Genomic DNA, 27,545 nt, shown 5'->3' on the forward strand with positions numbered 1-27,545 from the left:
CGTTTGAATTTCAGTTGCTCCCTGACTACACATACGTCTATTAATTATGTACCATTGGAACATACCTTTTAAACTTTCCGAACCTCTCGACTGCTGAGAGCCCTTAGACCCTTGAAGACCCTTTATATGCCATTTGACATTTTCATGGTTTTCGACCCCCTAGGGCCGAGACCATCAGACCCTATAGACTCCAAAAACCCTCGAGAACCTTAAGACCCTTTAAACGCTTTAAGACCCAAAAGACCTTGAAGATGCCTCAAGACCTTTACAACACCTAACCCCCCTCAAAACCCCGAAGACCCCCAACATCCTTATTACCCCCGAAGACGTTTTAGACCCCTAATACCTTAAAGACCCCCAAAATGCACGTGACCCTGAAGACACCCAACACCTTTAAAACCCCCAAGGCACAAAAGACCCTTAAGACCCCCTAATATCCCCAAGACTCCTAAGACACTGAAGAACCCTGAGACATTTAAGACCCTGAAGATCTTGTAGACCCTATAAAACCGTTAGCCATTAGATCCGTTAAAACCCTACAGATCCCATTAGACCCTTAAATCTATTTTACTTTTAAGACACCTTTACACCCCTTCACTCCTTAGAACTTTTATACCCGAAAGACTCCAAGAACATTTAGACACCACAGACCCTCAAGACCTTTACACCCCTTAAGTCACTTGACTCCCTTTAGACCCCTTAGACCATAACACCATTTAGACCCCTTGCACACTTCAGACATATTAGACGAATTCGATCCTTGGGCAATTGGAGCTTCAGACCACTTAGACCTTTTTACACCATTTTTAGACACTTGAGATACCTTTAGACCCCTTAGACATTTACATGGTTTAGCTTTAGAGCTTAGAACCTTTCAACCCTTTAGACTAACTGCTATTTGAATGTACCCTTTAAACCTTTAGATCTTTGCGTTTATAGAACCCTTTCGAGTTTAGACCATCTATAACCTAAAAGGTTCACACCATGAAAACTTATAGTCTTCTTGCAAAACAAGACCATCCTTTTTTTCAGCACGTAATGTGCAAACTCTACCCACCCAGAGTAATCTGCCAGTATAAAGACGGTATATACATATTGTTACGTGCTCCTCCCCAAACCCCGGTCACGGTGTACCTCCGAGCCCCGAGAGGAGTCAAGGCAGAAAGATGTGTTATTCTGTATGTCAAAGATCAATGGTGAAACCACACCAATTGTTACCAACAAACAAGTATTGTATTAAGGTCACACAAGAATAACAGTACAATAACAATATTAATCAATTGTACAACCAATATATCATTCCTATGATGGTACCATCAGTTTCGTACAATGTAACTCACTGTGCTCCAAGTGAGCGAAAAGAACATTCCCAATGTCTCTATCCCGGCATCAAGCCAAAGTCGATCCACGCTCCAGTGATCGTCAGAACGATGTCGTATCAAGACCAGAATCCCGTTCGGTTGACAGTCACACTGCCAAAGATGGGCAAAGGTATCCTCAAGAGGCGACTGGGAAATCACACCTTCGGGTATGGATGTTCAACGGCTCCCCACACGGCGAACCGCAAATTCCAACTCGAAATCCACGTCACACATGCAAACCAGGCTAACGGTGCGTTGAAATGGTTGGAGCGAGGTGAAAAACCTGGAGCGATGCGAAATCGTGCGCGAGGCAAAACGGCCAACGGCCCGTACTCGAGACGTAACGGCACTTCAATGATTCTCTTCGGAATCAACCGCAAAACCTGTCACGCAGGTTTATCTGTCAAAGCGATAACAACTCTGTTGCAGGAATCCCTTTCCCAGGAAACCCAAAGTTCACTCGTGACCCCCGTTCGCCAGCGTTTGCTCAAAACCTCAACACAGCTCGGCTCCTTCTCCGACCTTACTCGCTCCGCCGCCTTTTCCTCTTCTTCTTCGTCCGGTTCCCGATCCGGTTTCCGGTTTCTTTTTAAAACATTAAGTTTTTTTACCTTTTGAAAACAGTTATCTCCAATTCACTTAAACGATAACAATAATAGTACATGCAACCAAAAATGTTTACAGTGGATGAGAACCACAACAACGGAAGTGAAGAATTCGTAACAATATAATTAGTTTTGAATTACTTTGATTATTACGTCTGGAAGGTGCCAGGCAATATTGATACGAGTACGAAATGAAAATCAGAAGAGTAATGAAAATCTTGCAACTGAAGCAGCCAATGTGCAAAAATAAGTGATGGACCTTTCACCAGGAGTTCTCGTGCAAATTAGGAATGCTTGCGTTTATAGGAATGTTTGCGTTTATAGGAATGTTTGCGTTTATAGGAATGTTTGCGTTTATAGGAATGTTTGCGTTTTTATAGAAATGTTTGTGTTGATGGATGTTTGCGTTTATAGGAATGTTTGCATTGATGGATGTTTGCGTTTGTAGGAATGTTTGCGTTTATAGGAATGTTTGCGTTTATAGGAATGTTTGCGTTTATAGGAATGTTTGCGTTTATAGGAATGTTTGCGTTTATAGGAATGTTTGCGTTTATAGGAATGTTTGCGTTTATAGGAATGTTTGCGTTTATAGGAATGTTTGCGTTTATAGGAATGTTTGCGTTTATAGGAATGTTTGCGTTTATAGGAATGTTTGCGTTTATAGGAATGTTTGCGTTTATAGGAATGTTTGCGTTTATAGGAATGTTTGCGTTTATAGGAATGTTTGCGTTTATAGGAATGTTTGCGTTTATAGGAATGTTTGCGTTTATAGGAATGTTTGCGTTTATAGGAATGTTTGCGTTTATAGGAATGTTTGCGTTTATAGGAATGTTTGCGTTTATAGGAATGTTTGCGTTTATAGGAATGTTTGCGTTTATAGGAATGTTTGCGTTTATAGGAATGTTTGCGTTTATAGGAATGTTTGCGTTTATAGGAATGTTTGCGTTTATAGGAATGTTTGCGTTTATAGGAATGTTTGCGTTTATAGGAATGTTTGCGTTTATAGGAATGTTTGCGTTTATAGGAATGTTTGCGTTTATAGGAATGTTTGCGTTTATAGGAATGTTTGCGTTTATAGGAATGTTTGCGTTTATAGGAATGTTTGCGTTTATAGGAATGTTTGCGTTTATAGGAATGTTTGCGTTTATAGGAATGTTTGCGTTTATAGGAATGTTTGCGTTTATAGGAATGTTTGCGTTTATAGGAATGTTTGCGTTTATAGGAATGTTTGCGTTTATAGGAATGTTTGCGTTTATAGGAATGTTTGCGTTTATAGGAATGTTTGCGTTTATAGGAATGTTTGCGTTTATAGGAATGTTTGCGTTTATAGGAATGTTTGCGTTTATAGGAATGTTTGCGTTTATAGGAATGTTTGCGTTTATAGGAATGTTTGCGTTTATAGGAATGTTTGCGTTTATAGGAATGTTTGCGTTTATAGGAATGTTTGCGTTTATAGGAATGTTTGCGTTTATAGGAATGTTTGCGTTTATAGGAATGTTTGCGTTTATAGGAATGTTTGCGTTTATAGGAATGTTTGCGTTTATAGGAATGTTTGCGTTTATAGGAATGTTTGCGTTTATAGGAATGTTTGCGTTTATAGGAATGTTTGCGTTTATAGGAATGTTTGCGTTTATAGGAATGTTTGCGTTTATAGGAATGTTTGCGTTTATAGGAATGTTTGCGTTTATAGGAATGTTTGCGTTTATAGGAATGTTTGCGTTTATAGGAATGTTTGCGTTTATAGGAATGTTTGCGTTTATAGGAATGTTTGCGTTTATAGGAATGTTTGCGTTTATAGGAATGTTTGCGTTTATAGGAATGTTTGCGTTTATAGGAATGTTTGCGTTTATAGGAATGTTTGCGTTTATAGGAATGTTTGCGTTTATAGGAATGTTTGCGTTTATAGGAATGTTTGCGTTTATAGGAATGTTTGCGTTTATAGGAATGTTTGCGTTTATAGGAATGTTTGCGTTTATAGGAAAGTTTGCGTTTATAGAAATGTTTGCGTTTATAGAAATGTTTGCGTTTATAGAAATGTTTGCGTTTATAGAAATGTTTGTGTTTATAGAAATGTTTGTGTTTATAGAAATGTTTTTGCGTTTATAGAAATGTTTGCGTTTATAGAAATGTTTGCGTTTATAGAAATGTATGCGTTTATAGAAATGTTTGCGTTTATAGAAATGTTTGCGTTTATAGAAATGTTTGCGTTTATATAAATGCTTACGCTTATATAAATGTTTGCGTTTATAGAAATGTTTGCGTTTATAGAAATGTTTGCGTTTATAGAAATGTTTTTGTAGAAATATTTTTGTGTTCATAGAAATGCTTGTGTTTATAGAAATGTTTGCGTTTATATAAATGTTTGCGTTTATATGAATGTTTACGTTTATAGAAATGTTTACGTTTATAGAAATGTTTACGTTTATAGAAATGTTTACGTTTATAGAAATGTTTACGTTTATAGAAATGTTTGCGTTTATATAAATGTTTGCGTTCATAGAAATGTTTGCGTTTATAGAAATGTTTACGTTTATATGAATGTTTACGTTTATAGAAATGTTTACGTTTATAGAAATGTTTACGTTTATAGAAATGTTTACGTTTATAGAAATGTTTACGTTTATAGAAATGTTTGCGTTTATATAAATGTTTGCGTTCATAGAAATGTTTGCGTTTATATGAATGTTTACATTTATAGAAATGTTTACGTTTATAGTTTACGTTTATAGAAATGTTTACGTTTATAGAAATGTTTACGTTTATAGAAATGTTTACGTTTATAGAAATGTTTACGTTTATAGAAATGTTTACGTTTATAGAAATGTTTACGTTTATAGAAATGTTTACGTTTATAGAAATGTTTGCGTTTATAGAAATGTTTTTGTGTTCATAGAAATGCTTGTGTTTACAGAAATGTTTATGTTTATAGAAATGTTTACATTTATAGAAATGTTTTTGTGTTCATAGAAAGGCTTGCGTTTATATAAATGTTTACGTTTATATAAATGTTTGCGTTTATAGAAATGTTTTTGTGTTCATAGAAATGTTTGCGTTTATAGAAATGCTTTTGTGTTTATAGAAATGTTTGCGTTTATAGAATGAAATTGGGACGTCCCAAGAACACATTGAAAGGTGCATCAATTCAGGTGTGCCACGAGTTTGGCTTGTGTTCCAATGAACAAATTAAAGGTGACCTTGTGTCATCCCAAGATCACCAATAATTATTGTTCTATAAACAGGGCCTAAAGCTGCAGCTGGCATAGTGTGCAATGTGAGGGGAAGGGGTAGTGAGACGACCAAAAATCAGACAGATTAAACGACCAAAGAAAGATTAAATCTTAACATTATTTTTCCTCCCCTCTGAGTGTTCAACCATTCAATAAAGGAATTGTCAAAGCAAGTGAGAATAATTAAAAGCGACTTTCCCAATGGGGTTTATTTGCCAATTCCCAGAGACAAAACATGCACATCATGTACAGTTTTAAACAAACAATCAAATCACATCCCCTGTCATGTGACTCCCTATCTGTTGGACAATAAATATACATCACCTTTTACCTTAGTTCGATGCTTGCATTTGAATTGTTGCTTTTTGCTTGGGTTGTCTGTAGTTGAACACAGAAACATGTTCCATGATGTTGATTGCTTCGAGTTTGCAAAACCTTTTAATTATCGAGATGCACACTCAAAACATACCAAAACAACATGCGTCTCAATATCCAGCAAAGGTCACACATGGATCCACCATATCAAAGAGGTAAGCAAAACGATCTGTGCGGAGAGCCAGATCATGCGCCGTTTCACCAACGGTGTTCTGCAGTTCAGAGCGAATGTACCGGCTGGACAACAACACTCTCAGTACATCCCGGCTGCCCTTTGTTCCTGCTGCGATGTGCAGAGGGGTTTGACTGCCCTACCGATAAGGCAAGAAAGCAGATGTAACCACAGGAATTTCAAAAATGATAATAAATGTTTTTTTTAAACACTATTATACATAAGCAGTATGACACAGGGGTGGTTCAAGGTTAACCTGCACTTTTTGCTCTACAAAATTAGAATGTAAAGTGAGGTTTATGAAACTTGCCATAGTGTTGTGTTAAGGTCATTACAGCAGATACATACAAATGTTCAATAAAGATGGACAGGACATTCGCTTTGTCATTTCATCACTTAAAAAAAAAAGCTTTATCTCAGGCTCATGATAAACTTTCTACATAAATCACATGCTGGACAAACACATCAGTGTACAATTACATCAGTACATTTGTAGACCATTGACACAACATTGTATATACAATTTGATCATGGATTCCTCGCATTATGAGGATGGTTTCAGATGGGAACACAAAACAGGTCAACCCACTTTGAAAGGTAATGGCACCCAGATGCTCCTTGGGTAGAATTGGAAATGTCTTTTTTATAGGAGGTATCGTCGATCAACTTGCATCCCAAATGTTACCCGCTCGAATGAGAATTCTGTTGGAACTGCCCATGCACCTACTTCATTAAATTTCATGTGCGAATGAAAGATGGTTTCCCCACTTCCAAAAATGATGCACAGTTAGTACAGTACAGTACAGTACAGTACAGTATCACACGCATTTATGCAACAATTGTCCAAAATCAACTGTTCAACATGGGTCTTGTTTGAGTCACAACAGTTGGTTTCACACAAGGGTATTTTATCAACCATCATTGATCTATACCCATTGAAATTTTTTTTGCACCAATTCAAATTACTGGAATACCAGACCTTACTGGAAAAAAAACAAAGTAGGAACAAGTTCCACCAACACCTTTTAGTTAGAATTCATGATTGTAATATATTGAGGTGTGTATCGCAGTACAGGCTTTTGTATTCCTATCGCAGGATATCGCAATGCTGGACATATAATTTGGCAGTAGCCATCTCTTATACATACATGTACACATTATTAGAAAAAAAATATGGAACAAGAAAAAATAGGCAGAAAATGCAAACAACACATGATGGAATTTCATCTTATACGTAAAAAAGGAATTCTCCATGATACAATGATGTCATAATCATCATCATAATCACAATCATTATTATTTCGGTTTATTGGAAACATTAAACACTGGACAAAGCAGTCCGAAGACTGTTTCATAAAAAACAAAACAAAAGTGTTTCATAAAACTTTCAAATACATGTAGAAATAATAATGTTAGCACAAACAAGGAAACATTTTAGATTACAATGAAAGGTATTACATGAAGGAGTATTGGAAAAAATGTTGTTGTTCATAGAAATGTTTTTGTGTTTATAGAAAGGCTTGAATTTCTAGAAATGCTTGCGTTTCTAGAAACACTCCCGGAGTCGGGTAACTCCGGGAGTGTTTGTGATCCAATTTTTTTTTTATGTGTACATGGACACGCGTGCCAAAGCTGCAAATGCCAACACATGACACGAATCAGTTGATTATCTCCCAGGAATCCTTTTTTTTTTTCTTCCCCAATAGATTCCTTTCTTCCCCATCACAGCAAAGATTGGTATTTTCGTCAGCGAAGCGACGGGTCTTATATTCTAATGTTCTCTTAAAAAAAAAAAAGAGACCAGTGGAATTAACAATTCTCACCACCTTCTCCTGCATTAACGTTCCTTGTTAAGATTTATTGGTCTCGTGTGTTCACAAACTTCACCGAGACCAGCAGACTTGATCAGATTTTGTGTTCAGCAGAATCCCGTCTTTACCTTGTGTAATATAAAGACGGCATTTCAGTATTTCCCGTGAAGTTCATAGGAGGGAACAGAAATGTGAAATGCCAACAATTGACACTATTTCCGTATTTACCGACGTACACAGACGTTCTCCTGCCTGGCGACACCTGATCTCAGCAATGCGCTTGGAAGCTTTTGCAGCCGGATAACTTTGACCCAAATATACAGACGAGTTTAGAAACGAATCAGCATGTCAGAATAGAACCTCAATTCCAAAAAATCGTAGCATACTTTTCGGATGATGAAAATATTGAAACCTAGGTATGTGTCATTACAAAAATACGGAGTTCCGTGCTATATGGAAGGAGTTTCACCCATGTATTGGTCGAAGCTGATTGTATTCATTTACCTGAGCAACCTTTGGTATGGCGAAAACAGAGGCATTCCTCCACTTCTCAGGAAAACAGCTGATCTGCAAGCTTTTATTTAAAATCTTGGCAAGAGGTTTAGACTCTTCCAAAATTAATTATTTCATAAGGTGAGTGAGGATATCGCAAAGATGGCCCCCTTTCGACACACCAAGGCGTTTAAGACGAGTGTACACTTCGTGCTCTTGAATCGGTGGAGGGGAAGGACGTGGAGATATGCAGGTAGAACTGACATGTCCAAAGGAGATAATTCGGTGCAAGTGCTTGCAAAATATGAATTCAATTCATTGGCTACTTTCAGAGATGTCTTATTGTTTAATAACTTAAAGTTTAAGAACTTGTTTTGTTATTGTTTAAGAACTCTCTGTTCCTCCGTTCATTCCAAGTGCCTTTTTGGCACGAGGGATGTGCAGAACATCCGATTGCAAGTTTTCAGGTAACGTAATTGCCTCATGCAACAATCGGCCAGCACGAGCAACTTGTGCACCCATGGATTTTTAGAGGTGACACAAGACATTCTGAGCAAATTTGAAACAGTCTTTCCAAGACACCATTGTGTGAATCATCCAAAAAACACACTGATCACATTCTTAAACAATCCATGACAATCCTACGACTGTCAAAAAATGAGACAAATTAAATCATTGGACACCTTCAACCAGGGTCTTCCATTATCCATGTTGCAAGGCTCTATAATGTGAAGAGAGGTCGAGCTTATGACTGAAGAAGATGTTATCAAACCACTGGATCGACAAGAAACGTGCCAAGAAGAGGACATCCCAGGATAACGACTCAGGACCGATACATCCGCACGACCTGTCGACCTATATACGCAATCGATTTGAAACTGCCCAGAGTACTACAAACACACTCCCTGGATGAATGAATGAATGATCGTTTTAAGGCCATTTCTCCCCGCTGGAGCGGGGGTTAGCTTTGCGGGCCCCATGATAATCATGGTTCCCTGTTTGAGGCAATGTTACCCTGGATCTCGCAGGATAAATGTCAACACTGTCTTGAAGCCTCTCTGATGCAGGGATCTGTGATCATTGTTCTGTTCAGCATCAAACACTTGCACAGTGACATCTAAGCATGCTTGAAGTGGTCAAATCAGCACGTGTTATGTTCAGTGACTAATCCAGGTTTCTCTTTGAAAGGCCGTGTACAAATATACAGAAGATGCAATGAGCGATATACCCCAGTCTGTGTCTAGGAAGTCCCAAATTTGGACGTGGAAGTGTCATGATGTGGGGTGCTAATGACGAAACCTTTTGCACCAACTTGATCTGTATCCATGGCAATCTGATAGCAGATCGATACTTGAACAAGATCTTACAGGAACATGTGTTGCTTACCCTTCAACAACATGGTCGAGGCATCATCTTTATGCACGATAATGCTCCTGCTCATAGGGACATCCAAACAAGGAACATTCTTGTCAATGCCAATGTTATTGTCATGACACCCTGCCCTGCCATCTCACCAGGTTTAAATCCAATTGAACATTTCAGTGGGATATCAATGATCATCACGTTTGAACTCTCCCAAGACAGCTACAGATCCTCTGAGCTGGAACAGGAGCTGATTTAGGCGAGGAGCGCCATTCCCCAGGCTCAGATTTGAGTGCTCATATGTACGGTACGTCAGTGAGTCTGTTTTAGACATTTGCATTGCTTCCTTTCCAGGGTGCCAACGCTGGCCGAATTTGTGGCTTGAGGTTAATAATGCCTTGTCCTTTTGTTTCTCCCACATCGAACCAGCCAGGGTCAGGGTGAGAGTGAGTGCTGCCACATGAGTCCTTTCCCCCCTCCATTGGACTGTGCGACATGCCAGCGGTCCGTTCTGGAATCTTTTAATGCAACAGCATTAGCAAAGTGCTCAATAAGTCTGGGTAACTTTCTGCCTACTGTTTGCCAGCAACAAGAGCATTAATTAAAATGGTCTCATGTACATCTACATTTGCTATGAAATGTGCTGAAATCTGAAATGCATTTCAGGCAATCATGGACAAGACATGACTGCCTCAATATATACATTTTTGAGGAATTCCCTGAAGTTATGCCATAGAAATCGGTCAAAATGCAAGACCAAAAAGAAAGAGCAATCAGAGATTGTAGACCATCGCCAGGACGCGTTTTTAGTGTTTTGTAAGGCTTTTGTGTTAAAACAAAAATCGTGAGAAAGGCAAGGGGGCAGAAGAAGGTCCAGACAGGAGGGAAGCCAAAACGAGAAGACAAAGGGAAGAGAGAGATCCGGGCAGGATCAGTCCAAGAACGAGAAGGGACAATGTTGGCACACCAACGTTCACCACCAAAGTCCGGACCAAAGTGACAAAATGTCCGCCGCTCCAAGTCTCTTGTTCAGCGTGCCATGCCGTCATCTGGGCCTCTTCCCAATTCACGAGTCCCCTCCCACCAGTCGTGCGACCCGTCCACCAAACCCTCGGTGTCCATCCATCGCGCGGTGGGCGTGCGTGGCCTCAGCCTGCCTTGTACGATGTTTGCCTGCCATGGCGCTGTTGTACGCGGCCGCTTCCTGTCGGTCTTTTCGGTCAGTTTTATCGTCAGTCATTGAAAGGGGGGATTTAATTAATGTGTTCAACTAAGGGCCTAGCTAAGTGTCTATGGTGCGGTGCCAAAAGGGACAACGGGATAGTGACAGGGGGGATGACGTACAAGGGAATTTTACCCATAATCCCTGAACTAATTAGCATGCCCCTCCTCCTCGTAACAGGGACAAATATCCAACTTATCCGACATTCAGTCTAGACAGGTCCTCTACTTATTTACATCGAGATGGTTCTAGCTACGCACGACAGACGAAGCATGATACCGATACAGATCTACTTAGATCTAGATATGCTTACCCAACCGACATAGCAATATGTTATTCCCCATGGAGAGATCTCTTTACAATGAGCCATGGCTCCATCGTTTCTATGCAGCGCCTTCGGCGATATAGAGGTGCAATTTTTTTTCGGTTTTTCCAATATGGCGCCCATACCACGTGACCTATAATGTCATAATTATCATTTTTAAAATTATACAGGAGGAGGCGCGCCTTTGGTGAAAATTTCGTGTCAACCGGACCAACGGTTGCAGAGAAAATCATATTTATTCTGTGCAGACAAAACAAACAAACAGACAGACCGACAAACGGACTCAAATGCTCTGGCGAGGGTAAAAATTACTTTATTGGTAGTTACTGAAGGAAATACTGCACTTAAAAGCAGTATGAATTGCAGCAGCAAAAATGGAATAAAATCATTAGATCAGACAATTATTCGTCTCTCCGGTGCTCATTTACCTTGCTCGATGCATTAATGTCTGCACCACACTGTAGAAATAAGGAGGCAACTTCCGCATAGTTCCAGCGGCAGGCGCAATGCAGAGGAGTCCAGCCCTCATTGGTCGGTAGCCCAGTGTCTGCACCCCACGACAGCAGGCAACGGACGGCCGAAAGATGGCCGTGTGAGGCGGCACGATGCAGGGGGCTGTAGCCATCGGCATCCTGGATACTGATCAAGGACTTGTTGGAGGTGAGAAGCTGAGAGAGTGTGTGTACCTGCATGGGGAGCAAACATTGAAAAAACAACACATCAAATAAATGTGACCACAAAATACGTGTAAAAACCTCCACTTATTATCGTCCTAAGGTATGGTCAAGGAAGGGACAGTAAATACAATTATCCATGAAAAAATGAATCTAATTACGAGTTAGTCTACATCCTGAATGAGGTCATAAATGAAACAAGGCCAGCCAAACATTCCCGACCTCATTACGACTCTACTTTGAGGGGCCTACACTGTTTGGAGGTTGCTTTCGACACCCTCCTATATCGCTTTGAAACCGCACGTCTGTACACCATATTCTTCTTCTTCTTCCTGCACCTCCTCTTCCTCTTCCTCCCTCACAGCCCTGTTTAAGCCCCTTACCCCCAAACGATTCCTACTCCCACCGTCATTAGTTTCCACCAGGTTGTTTGTGCCCCGTTGGCATTTGCCTACTGACTCCCACTCTCAGTGCAACACCTTCCATTGTGCAACATCTCATTGTTCCATGAGCCTTGAATTTGCACTTCGAGAAAAAAAAAAATTAGAACTTAAAAAAAAGAAAAAGGCATGTTAGGTTCGAAAATAGGTAATACATTTAAAACGGCATTGAAAAGACTGCAGGTAAAACTAGAAAGCATCCCAAATCCAAAGCCCATCCACGTCCGCTTTGTCCATTTGTATCATGGTACATGCAACTTAGTCTAGTTCAAATCCCATAGCCAATGGTATCATATTAACAGTTTTAATGTGACCTCTGACCCTTGACAACATAGAGATGGGATGGGATGGCAACATAGAGAGTAACCCAGTTTTAGGACTGGCAGAGAAGATAACTGAGAAGGAAGTTGAGGAAGCGATAAAAGCAATGAAGAGTAGAAAAGCGGGAGGGCCGACGGGAGTTGTGGGAGATATGTTGAAGGCAGCAAGAAGTTGGGGTGTGAAGAGAATGACAGAGATCTGTAATCTGGTGGTGAAAGAAGGCCGCATTCCAGTGGATTGGGAACTGAGTACCCTCGTCCCTCTATACAAGGGGAAAGGTGACCCTCTGGACTGTGGCTCGTATCGAGCGATAAAGTTATTGGAGCATGGAATGAAGGTATTGGAAAGGGTGTTGGAGAGGAGGTTAAGGAAGAAGGTGAAGATCGACGAAATGCAGTTTGGATTTATGCCAGGAAGAGGAATGACAGACGCGTTCTTTATTGTGAGGCAGTTGCAGGAGAAGTACACGGAGAAGAGGAAGAAGTTGTTTCTTGGGTTTGTTGATCTGGAGAAAGCATTAGATAGGGTTCCACGTGAAGTAGTGACATGGGCATTGAGGAAGTTAGGAGTGGAGGAATGGTTGATCAGAGTAGTGATGGCAATGTACAAAAGAGCGCGCACAGCTGTAAGGACGAAGGACGGGAACAGTGGTGAGTTTGACGTGAAGGTGGGAGTGCATCAGGGGTCGGTACTAAGTCCACTACTATTTGTAGCTGTGATGGAGGTGCTGGCTCAGAACGTAAAGGAGGGTTTACCGTGGGAGTTGTTGTATGCAGATGATCTGGTGTTGACTGCGGAAAGTATGGATGGACTGAAGGAGAAGATGAACAAGTGGAAGGAATGTATGGAGACAAAAGGTCTGAAGGTGAATATAGGAAAGACGAAGGTGATGGCAAGTGGTAAAGCATGTGGTGAGGTGGAAAGAACTGGGAAGTGGCCCTGTGCTGTGTGCAGGAAGGGTGTCGAAGTGAACTCCATTCAATGTACAATGTGCGCTGAGTGGGTTCATCAAAAATGCAGTGGTCTGAGAGGATCATTAACCAGTTTGGCAGCTGCATTCAAATGTAAGGTGTGCACAGAGGGAGCTGCAGATGGAGGAAATGTTGAGTTGGATCTTGGAGACGGCGTGAAGCTGGAAGGTGTGAAAACATTTTGCTACCTCGGAGACATGCTGAATGGAGAAGGTGGATCAGACTCGGCAACGGTTGCTGGAGTGAGATGTGCATGGAAGAAGTTTCGGGAACTGAGTGGCATGCTGACGAGGAGGGGAGTGTCGTTGAAGCTGAAGGGAAAGGTGTATGCTGCATGTGTGAGAAGTGTTATGATTTATGGGAGCGAGACATGGGCCATGAATGTAGAGCAGCAACGAAGGCTGGAAAGGGTGGAAATGCGAATGGTTCGGTGGATGTGCGGAGTATCGTTGAGAGAGAGGAAGACAAATGATAAATTGCGAAAGATAATGGGAATAGAGCCTGTGATTGATGCTGTGAAGAGGAACAGGTTGAGATGGTTTGGTCATGTGTTGAGGAAGGATGAAAGTGACTGGTTGAGAAGAGTGATGGAAATGAATGTAGAAGGAAGTAGAGGACAGGGAAGACCGAAAAAGACTTGGCTAAAGATGGTGGAAGAAGAAATGCGGGCAAGGGGGTTAACAAGGAGAGATGCAGAAAATAGGGCAAAATGGAGAAGATTGTCATGGGGACCGCAAGGCTAACCCCCCGCTCTCGCAGGGAAAATGGCCTTAAAATGCATGTTGTTGTTGTTGTTGTTGTCTAACCCTTGACCTTTTAGTAACAGATAATCTATCGTGGCTGGACGCACCTATGTAGGTTTACACATACTTGCACCAATTTCATTAAAATCCCTTCAGCTGTTCTCAAGTATCACATTTTACCTGGCATGACCTCTGAACTTTGACTTCTTGATACTGAAATCTAATCAATTCATCTTCGCATCATCATAAACAAGTAATAAAAACATTTTTTTAAATGTAAAAGGATGTTGGGATGTTACTTCAAAAAGTATGTAAACAGGTACAGATACATTCAAAGTACACCGCCCCCATGCCAAATAACTAAATATCCTACAGCGCGGCATTAGAGGCAGCTCATAGAGGCTGCTTTGGGAGGGAGAGGTGTACGCTAATTCATTGATTAATTGTATAATTAAAATCAAGAAAAGATTATGACAAATTATTTTCTTAATCAATTGGCTAATAGCATAACTAAACCACTCGTGCTTCATCCGAAGATGTCTCTTTTAGAAATTGAATTTAAAAAGTCATTAAAAAAAAAAAAAAAAATTAATTGATTCACCAATAAATAATTAATCGATTAATCAATAAATAAAAAATATCCTTGATAGCCACATCACTTGGTCACTGTCATGTCCAAATATTAGCTTCCCAGCTCAAAAGGTGCCTGAGATATTGGCCAAATGAGAAAGAAAATAAATAAATGATTAATAATGAAAATAAATAAATAATAATCATGAAAAAATTCAATCAATAATCAATTCGGTCAGAGAACACATAAACCACCACCATTTCATCAGAATCTGTAACTGGGGGAAAAAAAAAATTTGTCATTAATCGAATAATTAAATAAATAATCGATTAATTGATTAATTGATTAATTAATAAATCAAAAATAGCCTTTGCAGCCAAATCAATTGGTCATTTGCATGTCCAAATATCAGCTTCCTAACTCAAAAGGTGCCTGAGATAATGGCCAGAAGAGAAAGGAAATTTGATTAATTAAATAATTACTTAATTAATCGCTAATAATTAAATAACTCCTCAATTAATTAATTAATCCAAAAACAAAAAATACGTTTTTGACAAAGGACTTGCTCACGACTGTGCCGAAATTTCAGCTTCCTAGCTCAAAGGATGGCTGAGATATCGCCCGGACAAACAAACAAGAAAACAAACAAGTACACACTACACATACATTCAAAGTACACCGCCCCATGCCAAATAATTAAATATGCTGCAGCGCGGCATTGCCGGGGCGCCTCGGGCGCCCGGCAATACCGCAGTGCAGCTCATTGAGGCTGCATTGGGAAGGAGAGGTGTACACTAATTGATTGATTAATTGTATAATTAAAATCAATAAAAGATTATCACAAAATATTTTCATAATCAATTGGCTAATAGCATAACTAAACCACTAGTGCTTCATCCGAAGATGTATCTTTTAGAAATTTAATTAAATAAGTCATTTATAAAAAAATAAATAATTAATTGATTACTCAATAAATAATTAATCGATTAATCAATAAATAATTAATAGATGAAATGATTAATCAATAAATCAAAAATATCCTTGATAGCCACATCACTTGGTCACTCATGTCCAAATATCAGCTTCCTAACTCAAAAGGTGCCTGAGTTAAAGGTTAGTAGAGAAAGGAAATTTGAGTAATTAAATAAGTACTTAATTAATCGCTAATAATTAAATAACTCCTCAATTTATTGATTAATCAAAAAAAAAAAATACCGTTTTTGACAAAGGACTTGCTCACGACTGTGCCGAAATTTCAGCTTCCTAGCTCAAAGGATGGCTGAGATATCGCCCGGACAAACAAGAAAGAAAGAAAACAAGTACACATACATTCAAAGTACACCGCCCCATGCCAAATAATTAAATATGCTGCAGCGCGGCATTGCCGGGGCGCCTCCGGCGCCCGGCAATACCGCAGTGCAGCTCATTAAGGCTGCATTGGGAGGGAGAGGTGTACACTAATTGATTGATTAATTGTATAATTAAAATCAATAAAAGATTATCACAAAATATTTTCATAATCAATTGGCTAATCGCATAACTAAACCACTAGTGCTTCATCCGAAGATGTATCTTTTAGAAATTTAATTAAATAAGTCATTTATAAAAAATTAAATAATTAATTGATTACTCAATAAATAATTAATCGATTAATCAATAAATAATTAATAGATGAAATGATTAATCAATAAATCAAAAATATCCTTGATAGCCACATCACTTGGTCACTTATGTCCAAATATTAGCTTCCCAGCTCAAAAGGTGCCTGAGATATTGGCCAAATGAGAAAGAAAATAAATAAATGATTAATAATGAAAATAAATAAATAATAATCATAAAAAAATTAAATTGGTAATCAATTTGGTCAGAGAACACATAAACTACCACTATTTCATCAGAATCTGTAACTTAAAAAAAAAATTTTTTTGGGTCATTAATCGAATAATTAAATAATTAATCGATTAATTGATTAATTAATAAATCAAAAATATCCTTTGCAGCCAAATCACCTGGTCATTGGCATGTCCAAATATCAGCTTCCTAACTCAAAAGGTGCCTGAGTTAATAATGGTCAGAAGAGAAATGAAATTTAATTAATTAAATAAGTACTTAATTAAACGCTAATAATTAAATAACTCCTCAATTAATTGATTATTCAAAAAACAAAAAATACCGTATTTGACAAAGGACTTGCTCACGACTGTGCCGAAATTTCAGCTTCCTAGCTCAAAGGATGGCTGAGATATCGTCCGGACAACCAAGAAAGAAAACAAATAGCATACCTAAAGCACTAGTGCTTCATCCGAAGATGTATCTTTTAGAAATTTAATTAAATAAGTCATTTATAAAAAATTAAATAATTAATTGATTACTCAATAAATAATTAATCGATTAATCAATAAATACTTAATAGATGAAATGATTAATCAATAAATCAAAAATATCCTTGATAGCCACATCACTTGGTCACTCATGTCCAAATATTAGCTTCCCAGCTCAAAAGGTGCCTGAGATATTGGCCAAATGAGAAAGAAAATAAATAAATGATTAATAATGAAAATAAATAAATAATAATCATAAAAAAATTAAATTATTAATCAATTTGGTCAGAGAACACATAAACTACCACTATTTCATCAGAATCTGTAACTTTAAAAAAAAAAATTTTTTTGTCATTAATCGAATAATTAAATAATTAATCGATTAATTGATTAATTAATAAATCAAAAATATCCTTTGCAGCCAAATCACCTGGTCATTGGCATGTCCAAATATCAGCTTCCTAACTCAAAAGGTGCCTGAGTTAATAATGGTCAGAAGAGAAATGAAATTTAATTAATTAAATAAGTACTTAATTAAACGCTAATAATTAAATAACTCCTCAATTAATTGATTAATCAAAAAACAAAAAATACCGTTTTTGACAAAGGACTTTCTCACTATTGTGCCGAAATTTCAGCTTCCTAGCTCAAAGGATGGCTGAGATATCGTCCGGACAACCAAGGAAACAAGAAAACAAACAAGTACACATACATTCAAAGTACACCGCCCCATGCCAAATAATTAAATATGCTGCAGCGCGGCATTGCCGGGGCGCCTCCGGCGCCCGGCAATACCGCAGTGCAGCTCATTAAGGCTGCATTGGGAGGGAGAGGTGTACACTAATTGATTGATTAATTGTATAATTAAAATCAATAAAAGATTATCACAAAATATTTTCATAATCAATTGGCTAATCGCATAACTAAACCACTAGTGCTTCATCCGAAGATGTATCTTTTAGAAATTTAATTAAATAAGTCATTTATAAAAAATTAAATAATTAATTGATTACTCAATAAATAATTAATCGATTAATCAATAAATAATTAATAGATGAAATGATTAATCAATAAATCAAAAATATCCTTGATAGCCACATCACTTGGTCACTTATGTCCAAATATTAGCTTCCCAGCTCAAAAGGTGCCTGAGATATTGGCCAAATGAGAAAGAAAATAAATAAATGATTAATAATGAAAATAAATAAATAATAATCATAAAAAAATTAAATTGGTAATCAATTTGGTCAGAGAACACATAAACTACCACTATTTCATCAGAATCTGTAACTTAAAAAAAAAATTTTTTTGGGTCATTAATCGAATAATTAAATAATTAATCGATTAATTGATTAATTAATAAATCAAAAATATCCTTTGCAGCCAAATCACCTGGTCATTGGCATGTCCAAATATCAGCTTCCTAACTCAAAAGGTGCCTGAGTTAATAATGGTCAGAAGAGAAATGAAATTTAATTAATTAAATAAGTACTTAATTAAACGCTAATAATTAAATAACTCCTCAATTAATTGATTATTCAAAAAACAAAAAATACCGTATTTGACAAAGGACTTGCTCACGACTGTGCCGAAATTTCAGCTTCCTAGCTCAAAGGATGGCTGAGATATCGTCCGGACAACCAAGAAAGAAAACAAGAAACCAGAGTGAAAACTGAGTACTCTCTTTCAGCGTGCGTCACTGCCGAGCCCCCTTTGGTGCCCGGCAATGACGATTTGCAATGCCTGGAGATGGCATAGGAAAGGAGCGGTGTACAACAAACAAACAAGAAAACAAACAAGAAACCAGAGTGAAAACTGAGTACTCTCTTTCAGCATGCGTCACTGCCGAGCCCCCTTTGGTGCCCGGCAATGACGATTTGCAATGCCTGGAGATGGCATAGGAAAGGAGCGGTGTACAACAAACAAGAAACCAGAGTGAAAACTGAGTACTCTCTTTCAGCGTGCGTCACTGCCGAGCCCCCTTTGGTGCCCGGCAATGACGATTTGCAATGCCTGGAGATGGCATAGGAAAGGAGCGGTGTACAACAGACAAAGAAACAGATAAACAGACAAACAAACAGGTAACCAAACAAACAGGTAAACAAACAAACAAACAAGTAAAGATACAGTCAAAGTGCACCGCCCCCATGCCAAATAATTATATATCCTACAGTGCGGCATTGCCGGGTTGCCTCGGGCGCCCAGCAATACCGCGGTGCAGCTCTCAGAGAGTGCATTGGGAGGGAGAGGTGTACAATAATTGATTGATTAATTGCACAATTAAAATCAATAAAAGATTATCATAAAATATTTTCTCAATCAATTGGCTAATAGCATAACTAAACCACTAGTGCTTCATCCGAAGATGTATCTTTTAGAAATTTAATTAAATAATTCATTAATAAAAAAATAAATAATTAATTGATTAATCAATAAATTATTAATCGATTAAATTATTAATCAATAAATCAAAAATATCCTTTATAGCCACATCACCTGGTCACTGTCATGTCCAAATATTAGCTTCCTAGCTCAAAAGGTGCCTGAGATATTGCCCAGATGAGAAAGAAAATAAATAAATGATTATAATGAAAAGAAATAAATAATAATCATAAAAAAATTAAATAGTTAATCAATTGGCTCATAGAATACATAAACCACCACCATTTCATCAGAATCTGTAACTTAATTTTTTTAAATTAATTAAATCATTCATTGAATAATTAAATAATTAATCGATTAATTAATTAATCAATAAATAAAAAATACCTTTTACAGCCAAATCACTTGGTCATTGGCATGCCCAAATATCAGCTTCCGAACTCAAAAGATGCCTGAGATAATGGTCAGAAGAGAAAGGAAATGTAATTAATTAAATAAGTACTTAATTAATCGCTAATAATTAAATAACTCCTCAATTAATTGATTAATCAAAAAACAAAAAATACCGTTTTTGAGAAAGGACTTGCTCACTATTGTGCCGAAATTTCAGCTTCCTAGCTCAAAGGATGGCTGAGATATCGCACGGACAAACAAACAAACAAACAAGAAAGAAAACAAGTACACATACATTCAAAGTACACCGCCCCATGCCAAATAATTAAATATGCTGCAGCGCGGCATTGCCGGGGCGCCTCCGGCGCCCGGCAATACCGCAGTGCAGCTCATTGAGGCTGCATTGGGAGGGAGAGGTGTACACTAATTGATTGATTAATTGTATAATTAAAATCAATAAAAGATTATCACAAAATATTTTCATAATCAATTGGCTAATCGCATAACTAAACCAGTAGTGCTTCATCCGAAGATGTATCTTTTAGAAATTTAATTAAATAAGTCATTTATAAAAAATTAAATAATTAATTGATTACTCAATAAATAATTAATCGATTAATCAATAAATACTTAATAGATGAAATGATTAATCAATAAATCAAAAATATCCTTGATAGCCACATCACTTGGTCACTCATGTCCAAATATTAGCTTCCCAGCTCAAAAGGTGCCTGAGATATTGGCCAAATGAGAAAGAAAATAAATAAATGATTAATAATGAAAATAAATAAATAATAATCATAAAAAAATTAAATTATTAATCAATTTGGTCAGAGAACACATAAACTACCACTATTTCATCAGAATCTGTAACTTAAAAAAAAAAATTTTTTTTGTCATTAATCGAATAATTAAATAATTAATCGATTAATTGATTAATTAATAAATCAAAAATATCCTTTGCAGCCAAATCACCTGGTCATTGGCATGTCCAAATATCAGCTTCCTAACTCAAAAGGTGCCTGAGTTAATAATGGTCAGAAGATAAATGAAATGTAATTAATTAAATAAGTACTTAATTAAACGCTAATAATTAAATAACTCCTCAATTAATTGATTATTCAAAAAACAAAAAATACCGTATTTGACAAAGGACTTGCTCACTACTGTGCCGAAATTTCAGCTTCCTAGCTCAAAGGATGGCTGAGATATCGTCCGGACAAGAAAACAAACAAGTACACATACATTCAAAGTACACCGCCCCATGCCAAATAATTAAATATGCTGCAGCGCGGCATTGCCGGGGCGCCTCCGGCGCCCGGCAATACCGCAGTGCAGCTCATTGAGGCTGCATTGGGAGGGAGAGGTGTACACTAATTGATTGATTAATTGTATAATTAAAATCAATAAAAGATTATCACAAAATATTTTCATAATCAATTGGCTAATCGCATAACTAAACCAGTAGTGCTTCATCCGAAGATGTATCTTTTAGAAATTTAATTAAATAAGTCATTTATAAAAAATTAAATAATTAATTGATTACTCAATAAATAATTAATCGATTAATCAATAAATACTTAATAGATGAAATGATTAATCAATAAATCAAAAATATCCTTGATAGCCACATCACTTGGTCACTCATGTCCAAATATTAGCTTCCCAGCTCAAAAGGTGCCTGAGATATTGGCCAAATGAGAAAGAAAATAAATAAATGATTAATAATGAAAATAAATAAATAATAATCATAAAAAAATTAAATTATTAATCAATTTGGTCAGAGAACACATAAACTACCACTATTTCATCAGAATCTGTAACTTAAAAAAAAAAAATTTTTTTGTCATTAATCGAATAATTAAATAATTAATCGATTAATTGATTAATTAATAAATCAAAAATATCCTTTGCAGCCAAATCACCTGGTCATTGGCATGTCCAAATATCAGCTTCCTAACTCAAAAGGTGCCTGAGTTAATAATGGTCAGAAGATAAATGAAATTTAATTAATTAAATAAGTACTTAATTAAACGCTAATAATTAAATAACTCCTCAATTAATTGATTATTCAAAAAACAAAAAATACCGTATTTGACAAAGGACTTGCTCACTACTGTGCCGAAATTTCAGCTTCCTAGCTCAAAGGATGGCTGAGATATCGTCCGGACAACCAAGAAAACAAACAAGAAACCAGAGTGAAAACTGAGTACTCTCTTTCAGCGTGCGTCACTGCCGAGCCCCCTTCGGTGCCCGGCAATGACGATTTGCAATGCCTGGAGGTGGCATAGGAAAGGAGCGGTGTACAACAAGAAACCAGAGTGAAAACTGAGTACTCTCTTTCAGCGTGCGTCACTGCCGAGCCCCCTTCGGTGCCCGGCAATGACGATTTGCAATGCCTGGAGGTGGCATAGGAAAGGAGCGGTGTACAACAAACAAGAAACCAGAGTGAAAACTGAGTACTCCCTTTCAGCGTGCGTCACTGCCAAGCCCCCTTCGGTGCCCGGCAATGACGATTTGCAATGCCTGGAGATGGCACAGGAAAGGAGCGGTGTACAACAAGGTAGTGATGATCATCATGTGAAACCATCACTACATCTTTTTGAACAAGAAGAAAAGGACATAAAATGTCATCACCCCCATGCTTTTAGTAATTTTGCTGTGTGGAGTTAAAGGCCGTCAGTCGGCCATATTTGGTCAGATTACAAAAGAAAATATTCTGCATGTGTGTATTCTCATGTATCGTCTGTGTGACAAGTTTGAACAAGACCTGTCCATGCATGTCCGAGAAATGGTTGGGAACACGTTTAAATAACAAAATGGCCACCAGTCGGCCATGTTTTATCGCATCGTGAAAGAAAATGATGTGCATATGTAAACCATCATGTATTGTCTTTTTGCCAAGCATGAACAAAATTGGTCCATACATCTCCGAGATACGGTTGCGCACGCACAGACAGACACAGACGGACGGACGAGATCCAATCCATCAGCCCCCGTTTCAGACCAAGTCCAATGGAGGCTAATAATGGTTGTCCCAAGAAACCGCTGTGTGTGTGTGGTGTGTGGTGTGTGGTGTGTGGTGTGTGGTGTGTGAGAGTGTGAGAGTGTGAGAGAGATATGAGTTTGTCTTTTCTTGGTGCAGCCATTATTCAAAAAAATGTAGTGATGGTTTCACATCTTTTTTTTGTCCCTTGAAAAGACAAAGTTATGTAGAACGAACACACACACAAACACACACGAACACACACAAACACACACGAACACACACGAACACACACGAACACACACGAACACACACGAACACACACAGCGTTTTCTTGGGACAATCATTATTAGCCTCCATTGGACTAGGTCTGAAACGGGGGCTTATGGATTGGGTCTCGTCCGTCTGTCTGTCTGTCTGTCTGTCTGTCTGCGCATGCGCAACCGTATCTCGGAGATGTGTGGACCAATTTTGTTCATGCTTGGCAAAAAGACAATACATGATGGTTTACATATACACATCATTTTCTTTCACGATGCGATAAAACATGGCCGACTAGTGGCCATTTTGTTACTTAAACGTGTTCCCAACCATTTCTCGGACATGCATGGACAGGTCTTGTTCAAACTTGTCACAAAGACAACACATGAGAGCACACACATGCAGAAGATTTTGTTTTGTATTGTATTCCGACCAAAGATGGCTGACTGACGGCCTTAAAATTACTAAAACCACGGGGGTGATGACATTTTATGTCCTTTTCTTCTTGTTCAAAAAGATGTAGTGATGGTTTCACATGATCATTTCTAATCATCCCGATCTAGTTTACATACTCTTTGGAATAACATCCCTAAATCCTTTTGCATTTTTGTCCCCTACCGGTTTCACTGGAGGGGACTACAGGTTTTCTCTCCATTCCTCTGACCGTCTGTGTGTCTGACTGTCTGTCCAACCTGTAGCTTTTCAGACTCGTGTGTCCTCGTGTACCCTCGTGTGTCCTCGTGTACCCTCGTGTACCCTCGTGTGTCCTCGTGTACCCTCGTGTACCCTCGTGTGTCCTCGTGCATCCTCATGTGTCCTCGTGTGTCCACGTGTAACCTTGTAGGTCCTTCTGTGTCCTCCTCTGTCCTCGTGTACCCTCCTCTGTCCTCGTGTACCCTCCTCTGTCCTCGTGTACCCTCTCCTGTATCCTCGTCTGTCCTCCTGCACCCTCGTCTGTCCTCCTGTACCCTCGTCTGTCCTCCTGTGCCCTCGTGTACCCTCGTCTGTCCTCGTGTACCCTCGTCTGTCCTCGTGTACCCTCGTCTGTCCTCGTGTACCCTCGTCTGTCCTCGTGTACCCTCGTCTGTCCTCGTGTACCCTCGTCTGTCCTCGTGTACCCTCGTCTGTCCTCGTGTACCCTCGTCTGTCCTCCTGTACCCTCGTCTGTCCTCCTGTACCCTCGTCTGTCCTCCTGTACCCTCGTCTGTCCTCCTGTACCCTCGTCTGTCCTCCTGTACCCTCGTCTGTCCTCCTGTACCCTCGTCTGTCCTCCTGTACCCTCGTCTGTCCTCCTGTACCCTCGTCTGTCCTCCTGTACCCTCGTCTGTCCTCCTGTACCCTCGTCTGTCCTCCTGTACCCTCGTCTGTCCTCGTGTGCCCTCGTGTACCTTCGTGTGCCTTCGTGTGCCCTCGTGTACCTTCGTGTGCCCTCGTGTACCCTCGTCTGTCCTCCTGTACCCTCGTCTGTCCTCCTGTACCCTCGTCTGTCCTCCTGTACCCTCGTCTGTCCTCCTGTACCCTCGTCTGTCCTCCTGTACCCTCGTCTGTCCTCGTGTACACTCGTGTGCCCTCGTGTACCTTCGTGTGCCCTCGTCTGTCCTCGTGTGTCCTCGTCTGTCCTCCTGTGCCCTCGTCTGTCCTCCTGTGCCCTCGTCTGTCCTCCTGTGCCCTCGTCTGTCCTCCTGTGCCCTCGTCTGTCCTCCTGTGCCCTCGTCTGTCCTCCTGTGCCCTCGTCTGTCCTCCTGTGCCCTCGTCTGTCCTCCTGTGCCCTCGTCTGTCCTCCTGTGCCCTCGTCTGTCCTCCTGTGCCCTCGTCTGTCCTGTGCCCTCGTCTGTCCTCCTGTGCCCTCGTCTGTCCTCCTGTGCCCTCGTCTGTCCTCCTGTGCCCTCGTCTGTCCTCCTGTGCCCTCGTCTGTCCTCCTGTGCCCTCGTCTGTCCTCCTGTGCCCTCGTCTGTCCTCCTGTGCCCTCGTCTGTCCTCCTGTACCCTCGTCTGTCCTCCTGTACCCTCGTCTGTCCTCCTGTACCCTCGTCTGTCTTCCTGTACCCTCGTCTGTCTTCCTGTACCCTCGTCTGTCTTCCTGTACCCTCGTCTGTCCTCGTGTACACTCGTGTGCCCTCGTGTACACTCGTGTGCCCTCGTGTACACTCGTGTGCCCTCGTGTGCCCTCGTCTGTCCTCCTGTACCCTCGTCTGCCCTCCTGTACCCTCGTCTGTCCTCCTGTACCCTCGTCTGTCCTCCTGTACCCTCGTCTGTCCTCCTGTACCCTCGTCTGTCCTCCTGTACCCTCGTCTGTCCTCCTGTACCCTCGTCTGTCCTCCTGTACCCTCGTCTGTCCTCCTGTACCGTCGTGTACCCTCGTCTGTCCTCCTGTACCCTCGTCTGTCCTCCTGTACCCTCGTCTGTCCTCGTGTACCCTCGTTTGTCCTCGTGTACCTTCGTCTGTCCTCGTGTACCCTCGTCTGTCCTCCTGTACCCTCGTCTGTCCTCGTGTACCCTCGTCTGTCCTCGTGTACCCTCGTCTGTCCTCGTGTACCCTCGTCTGTCCTCGTGTACCCTCGTCTGTCCTCCTGTACCCTCGTCTGTCCTCGAGTACCCTCGTCTGTACTCGTGTGCCCTCGTGTACCTTCGTGTGTCCTCGTGTGTCCTCGTGTGTCCTCGTGTGTCCTCGTGTACCCTCGTGTGTCCTCGTGTACCCTTGTAGTTGTATGAGGTACAAGTGCAACGTAATTAATAGTATTACCATTCGTAGTAGTAATACTCACACAGTTCCTTTGCGCAGCCCACAGAACAAGTTCTCCGGGTCTCTCCTCCAACTCTCTCTCCTTCAGCTGCATCTTCACCTCATTCTCCTCATCGTGTCCGTCGCTCTCACTCGACTCTCCCGCCAAGCTCAGCGTTTCCTCAGCAATGTCGGGTAACGTTCCCTCTTCTTTCATCTTCACCTCATTCTGTTCCTCGTGTTCTTTATTAATCCACGTTTCTCGTTCCTCTTCGAACATCATTGTGTTTTTGTTTTGTGTCCCCCCGAACCCCCCTTTAAATACTGTCATCCCACCGCACGTCCATGACACGGCAAGTTGTGCGAGAAACCTCTTCTCTTCTCGTATTTATTATTTCTGGTTCGTAAAAAGATCTTACACCGCTTGGTGTAGACAAGACAATGTTTTATTTTAACCGATGTTCCCCAAATCAAAGCAATTGAACAGGTGGAACTGGAAAATCGGTAAACGAAAACGATTCACGACGATCGATCCAGCAGTAAACTGTACACGAGTGCATTGTACAGTGGTACAGTGCAGAGAAAACAGGAGTTCCGCAAAGAAAAAAGAGGCAAATCTCCAGGAAGTGGATCCTTGTGTAAAAATGATAAACCGGAAGTCAATGCACATGACGCTTTCTTCACACCGTTGGGATCCGCACGCTTCGCACACCCATTAATCAATCTAGAGATTTTTTTTAGCACTGCGACAGGAAATTCAACGGATTTTGTACTTCTTTCTTTATATTATTTTCGAAGTCATACGATTAGAAAGTTATTTAGCATTCGACAGTATTCGGCGGTTTAAAAGCGCCATCGCCGAAGTTCTTCTTCACGAAATTAACTTCCTTGTTCTGACAAATGAAAATCTGTCGTTTGTATAATATACTGCGATACCGAGCTGGTGACGTCATCTAAAACTGATGTGATGGTAACGTGGAAGTAGTGTGTGTGTGTGTGTGTGTGTGTGTGTGTGTGTGTGTGTGTGTGTGTGTGTGTGTGTGTGTGTGTGTGTGTGTGTGTGTGTGTGTGTGTGTGTGTGTGTGTGTGTGTGTGACAATTGTGAGGAACAGAAATGAAAAAACCAGATGCGTGTGTATGTGTGTGTAATTGTGAGGAACAGAACTGAAAAAACGAGGGGTGTGTGTCCATACATACACATACAAATAATATTTTTTACTTCCGGTAGAGGCCGTTGCTCCCACGAAAACGCCATGAAAAGCTATTTGTAAACATTGACTCGACGTTTGTTCAATGAGGAAAAACCCCTTGGGGAGGTGGGACATTATTAATATAAATATTGTTTTGTAATAACATTAATAATGTTATTACAAACACACACACATAATTAATATTATGCTGTTATCATTCGTTTTGTTATTTGAAGCGTCTTTGGACAAACGCCACGATAAAGCTAATTTAACATTGTTATACACCTCAACACGCAACCCCATTGATGGCAATGGTGGGGAAAACCCGCTTGGGGGAGAAAACCCCCTTGGGGAGGGGGGGGGGGCAAATGAATGCGCTACAACCTTCATTGTGTAACCCTTAGTTATCCTGTCAAATTTGGTTGAGATTAGATAAGTAACGACTGAATGTATCGCGGTCAAAAAATAATCAGACAGACAGACAGACGCCAAATTGCGTATTTTAGTATGATGATGATGATGATACAAACAACAACAGGCATTTTAAGGCCATTTTCCCTGCTAGAGCGGGGGTTAGCCTTGCAGTCCCCATGACAATCTTCTCCATTTTGCCCTATTT

The 27,545-nt window shown here is 39.8% G+C and overlaps 1 protein-coding gene across 5 annotated transcripts; it reads right to left on the reverse strand.

Annotated features, from left to right (window-relative positions):
* Window positions 1-1,216: 1,216 nt before the first annotated feature.
* On the reverse strand, window positions 1,217-26,782 carry LOC137438546 (ankyrin repeat domain-containing protein 49). Of its 5 annotated transcripts, XR_013621145.1 has the most exons (5): window positions 25,780-26,631; window positions 11,381-11,638; window positions 5,663-5,879; window positions 5,525-5,571; window positions 1,217-1,946 (listed from the first exon to the last, which is right to left on the reverse strand). XR_013621145.1 is itself a non-coding variant. In XM_068133683.2 (4 exons), the coding sequence occupies exons 1-3, from the start codon at window positions 26,065-26,067 to the stop codon at window positions 5,679-5,681; spliced, it is 747 nt and encodes a 248-aa protein (XP_067989784.2). In that variant the 5' UTR covers window positions 26,068-26,631; the 3' UTR covers window positions 5,380-5,571; window positions 5,663-5,678. The 5 variants fall into 5 exon arrangements, 3 of the variants coding, with proteins under 3 accessions (XP_067989784.2, XP_067989785.2, XP_067989782.2); XM_068133683.2 differs by lacking the exon at window positions 1,217-1,946 and having other exon boundaries at window positions 5,380-5,571; XR_010986739.2 differs by lacking the exon at window positions 1,217-1,946 and having other exon boundaries at window positions 5,663-5,874; window positions 25,780-26,214.
* Between the last annotated feature and the right edge of the window lie 763 nt (window positions 26,783-27,545).

The sequence above is a fragment of the Myxine glutinosa genome, chromosome 13 (genome assembly GCF_964187855.1).
Source record: "Myxine glutinosa chromosome 13, kmMyxGlut1.1, whole genome shotgun sequence".
In the NCBI taxonomy this organism is placed as follows: domain Eukaryota; kingdom Metazoa; phylum Chordata; class Myxini; order Myxiniformes; family Myxinidae; genus Myxine; species Myxine glutinosa.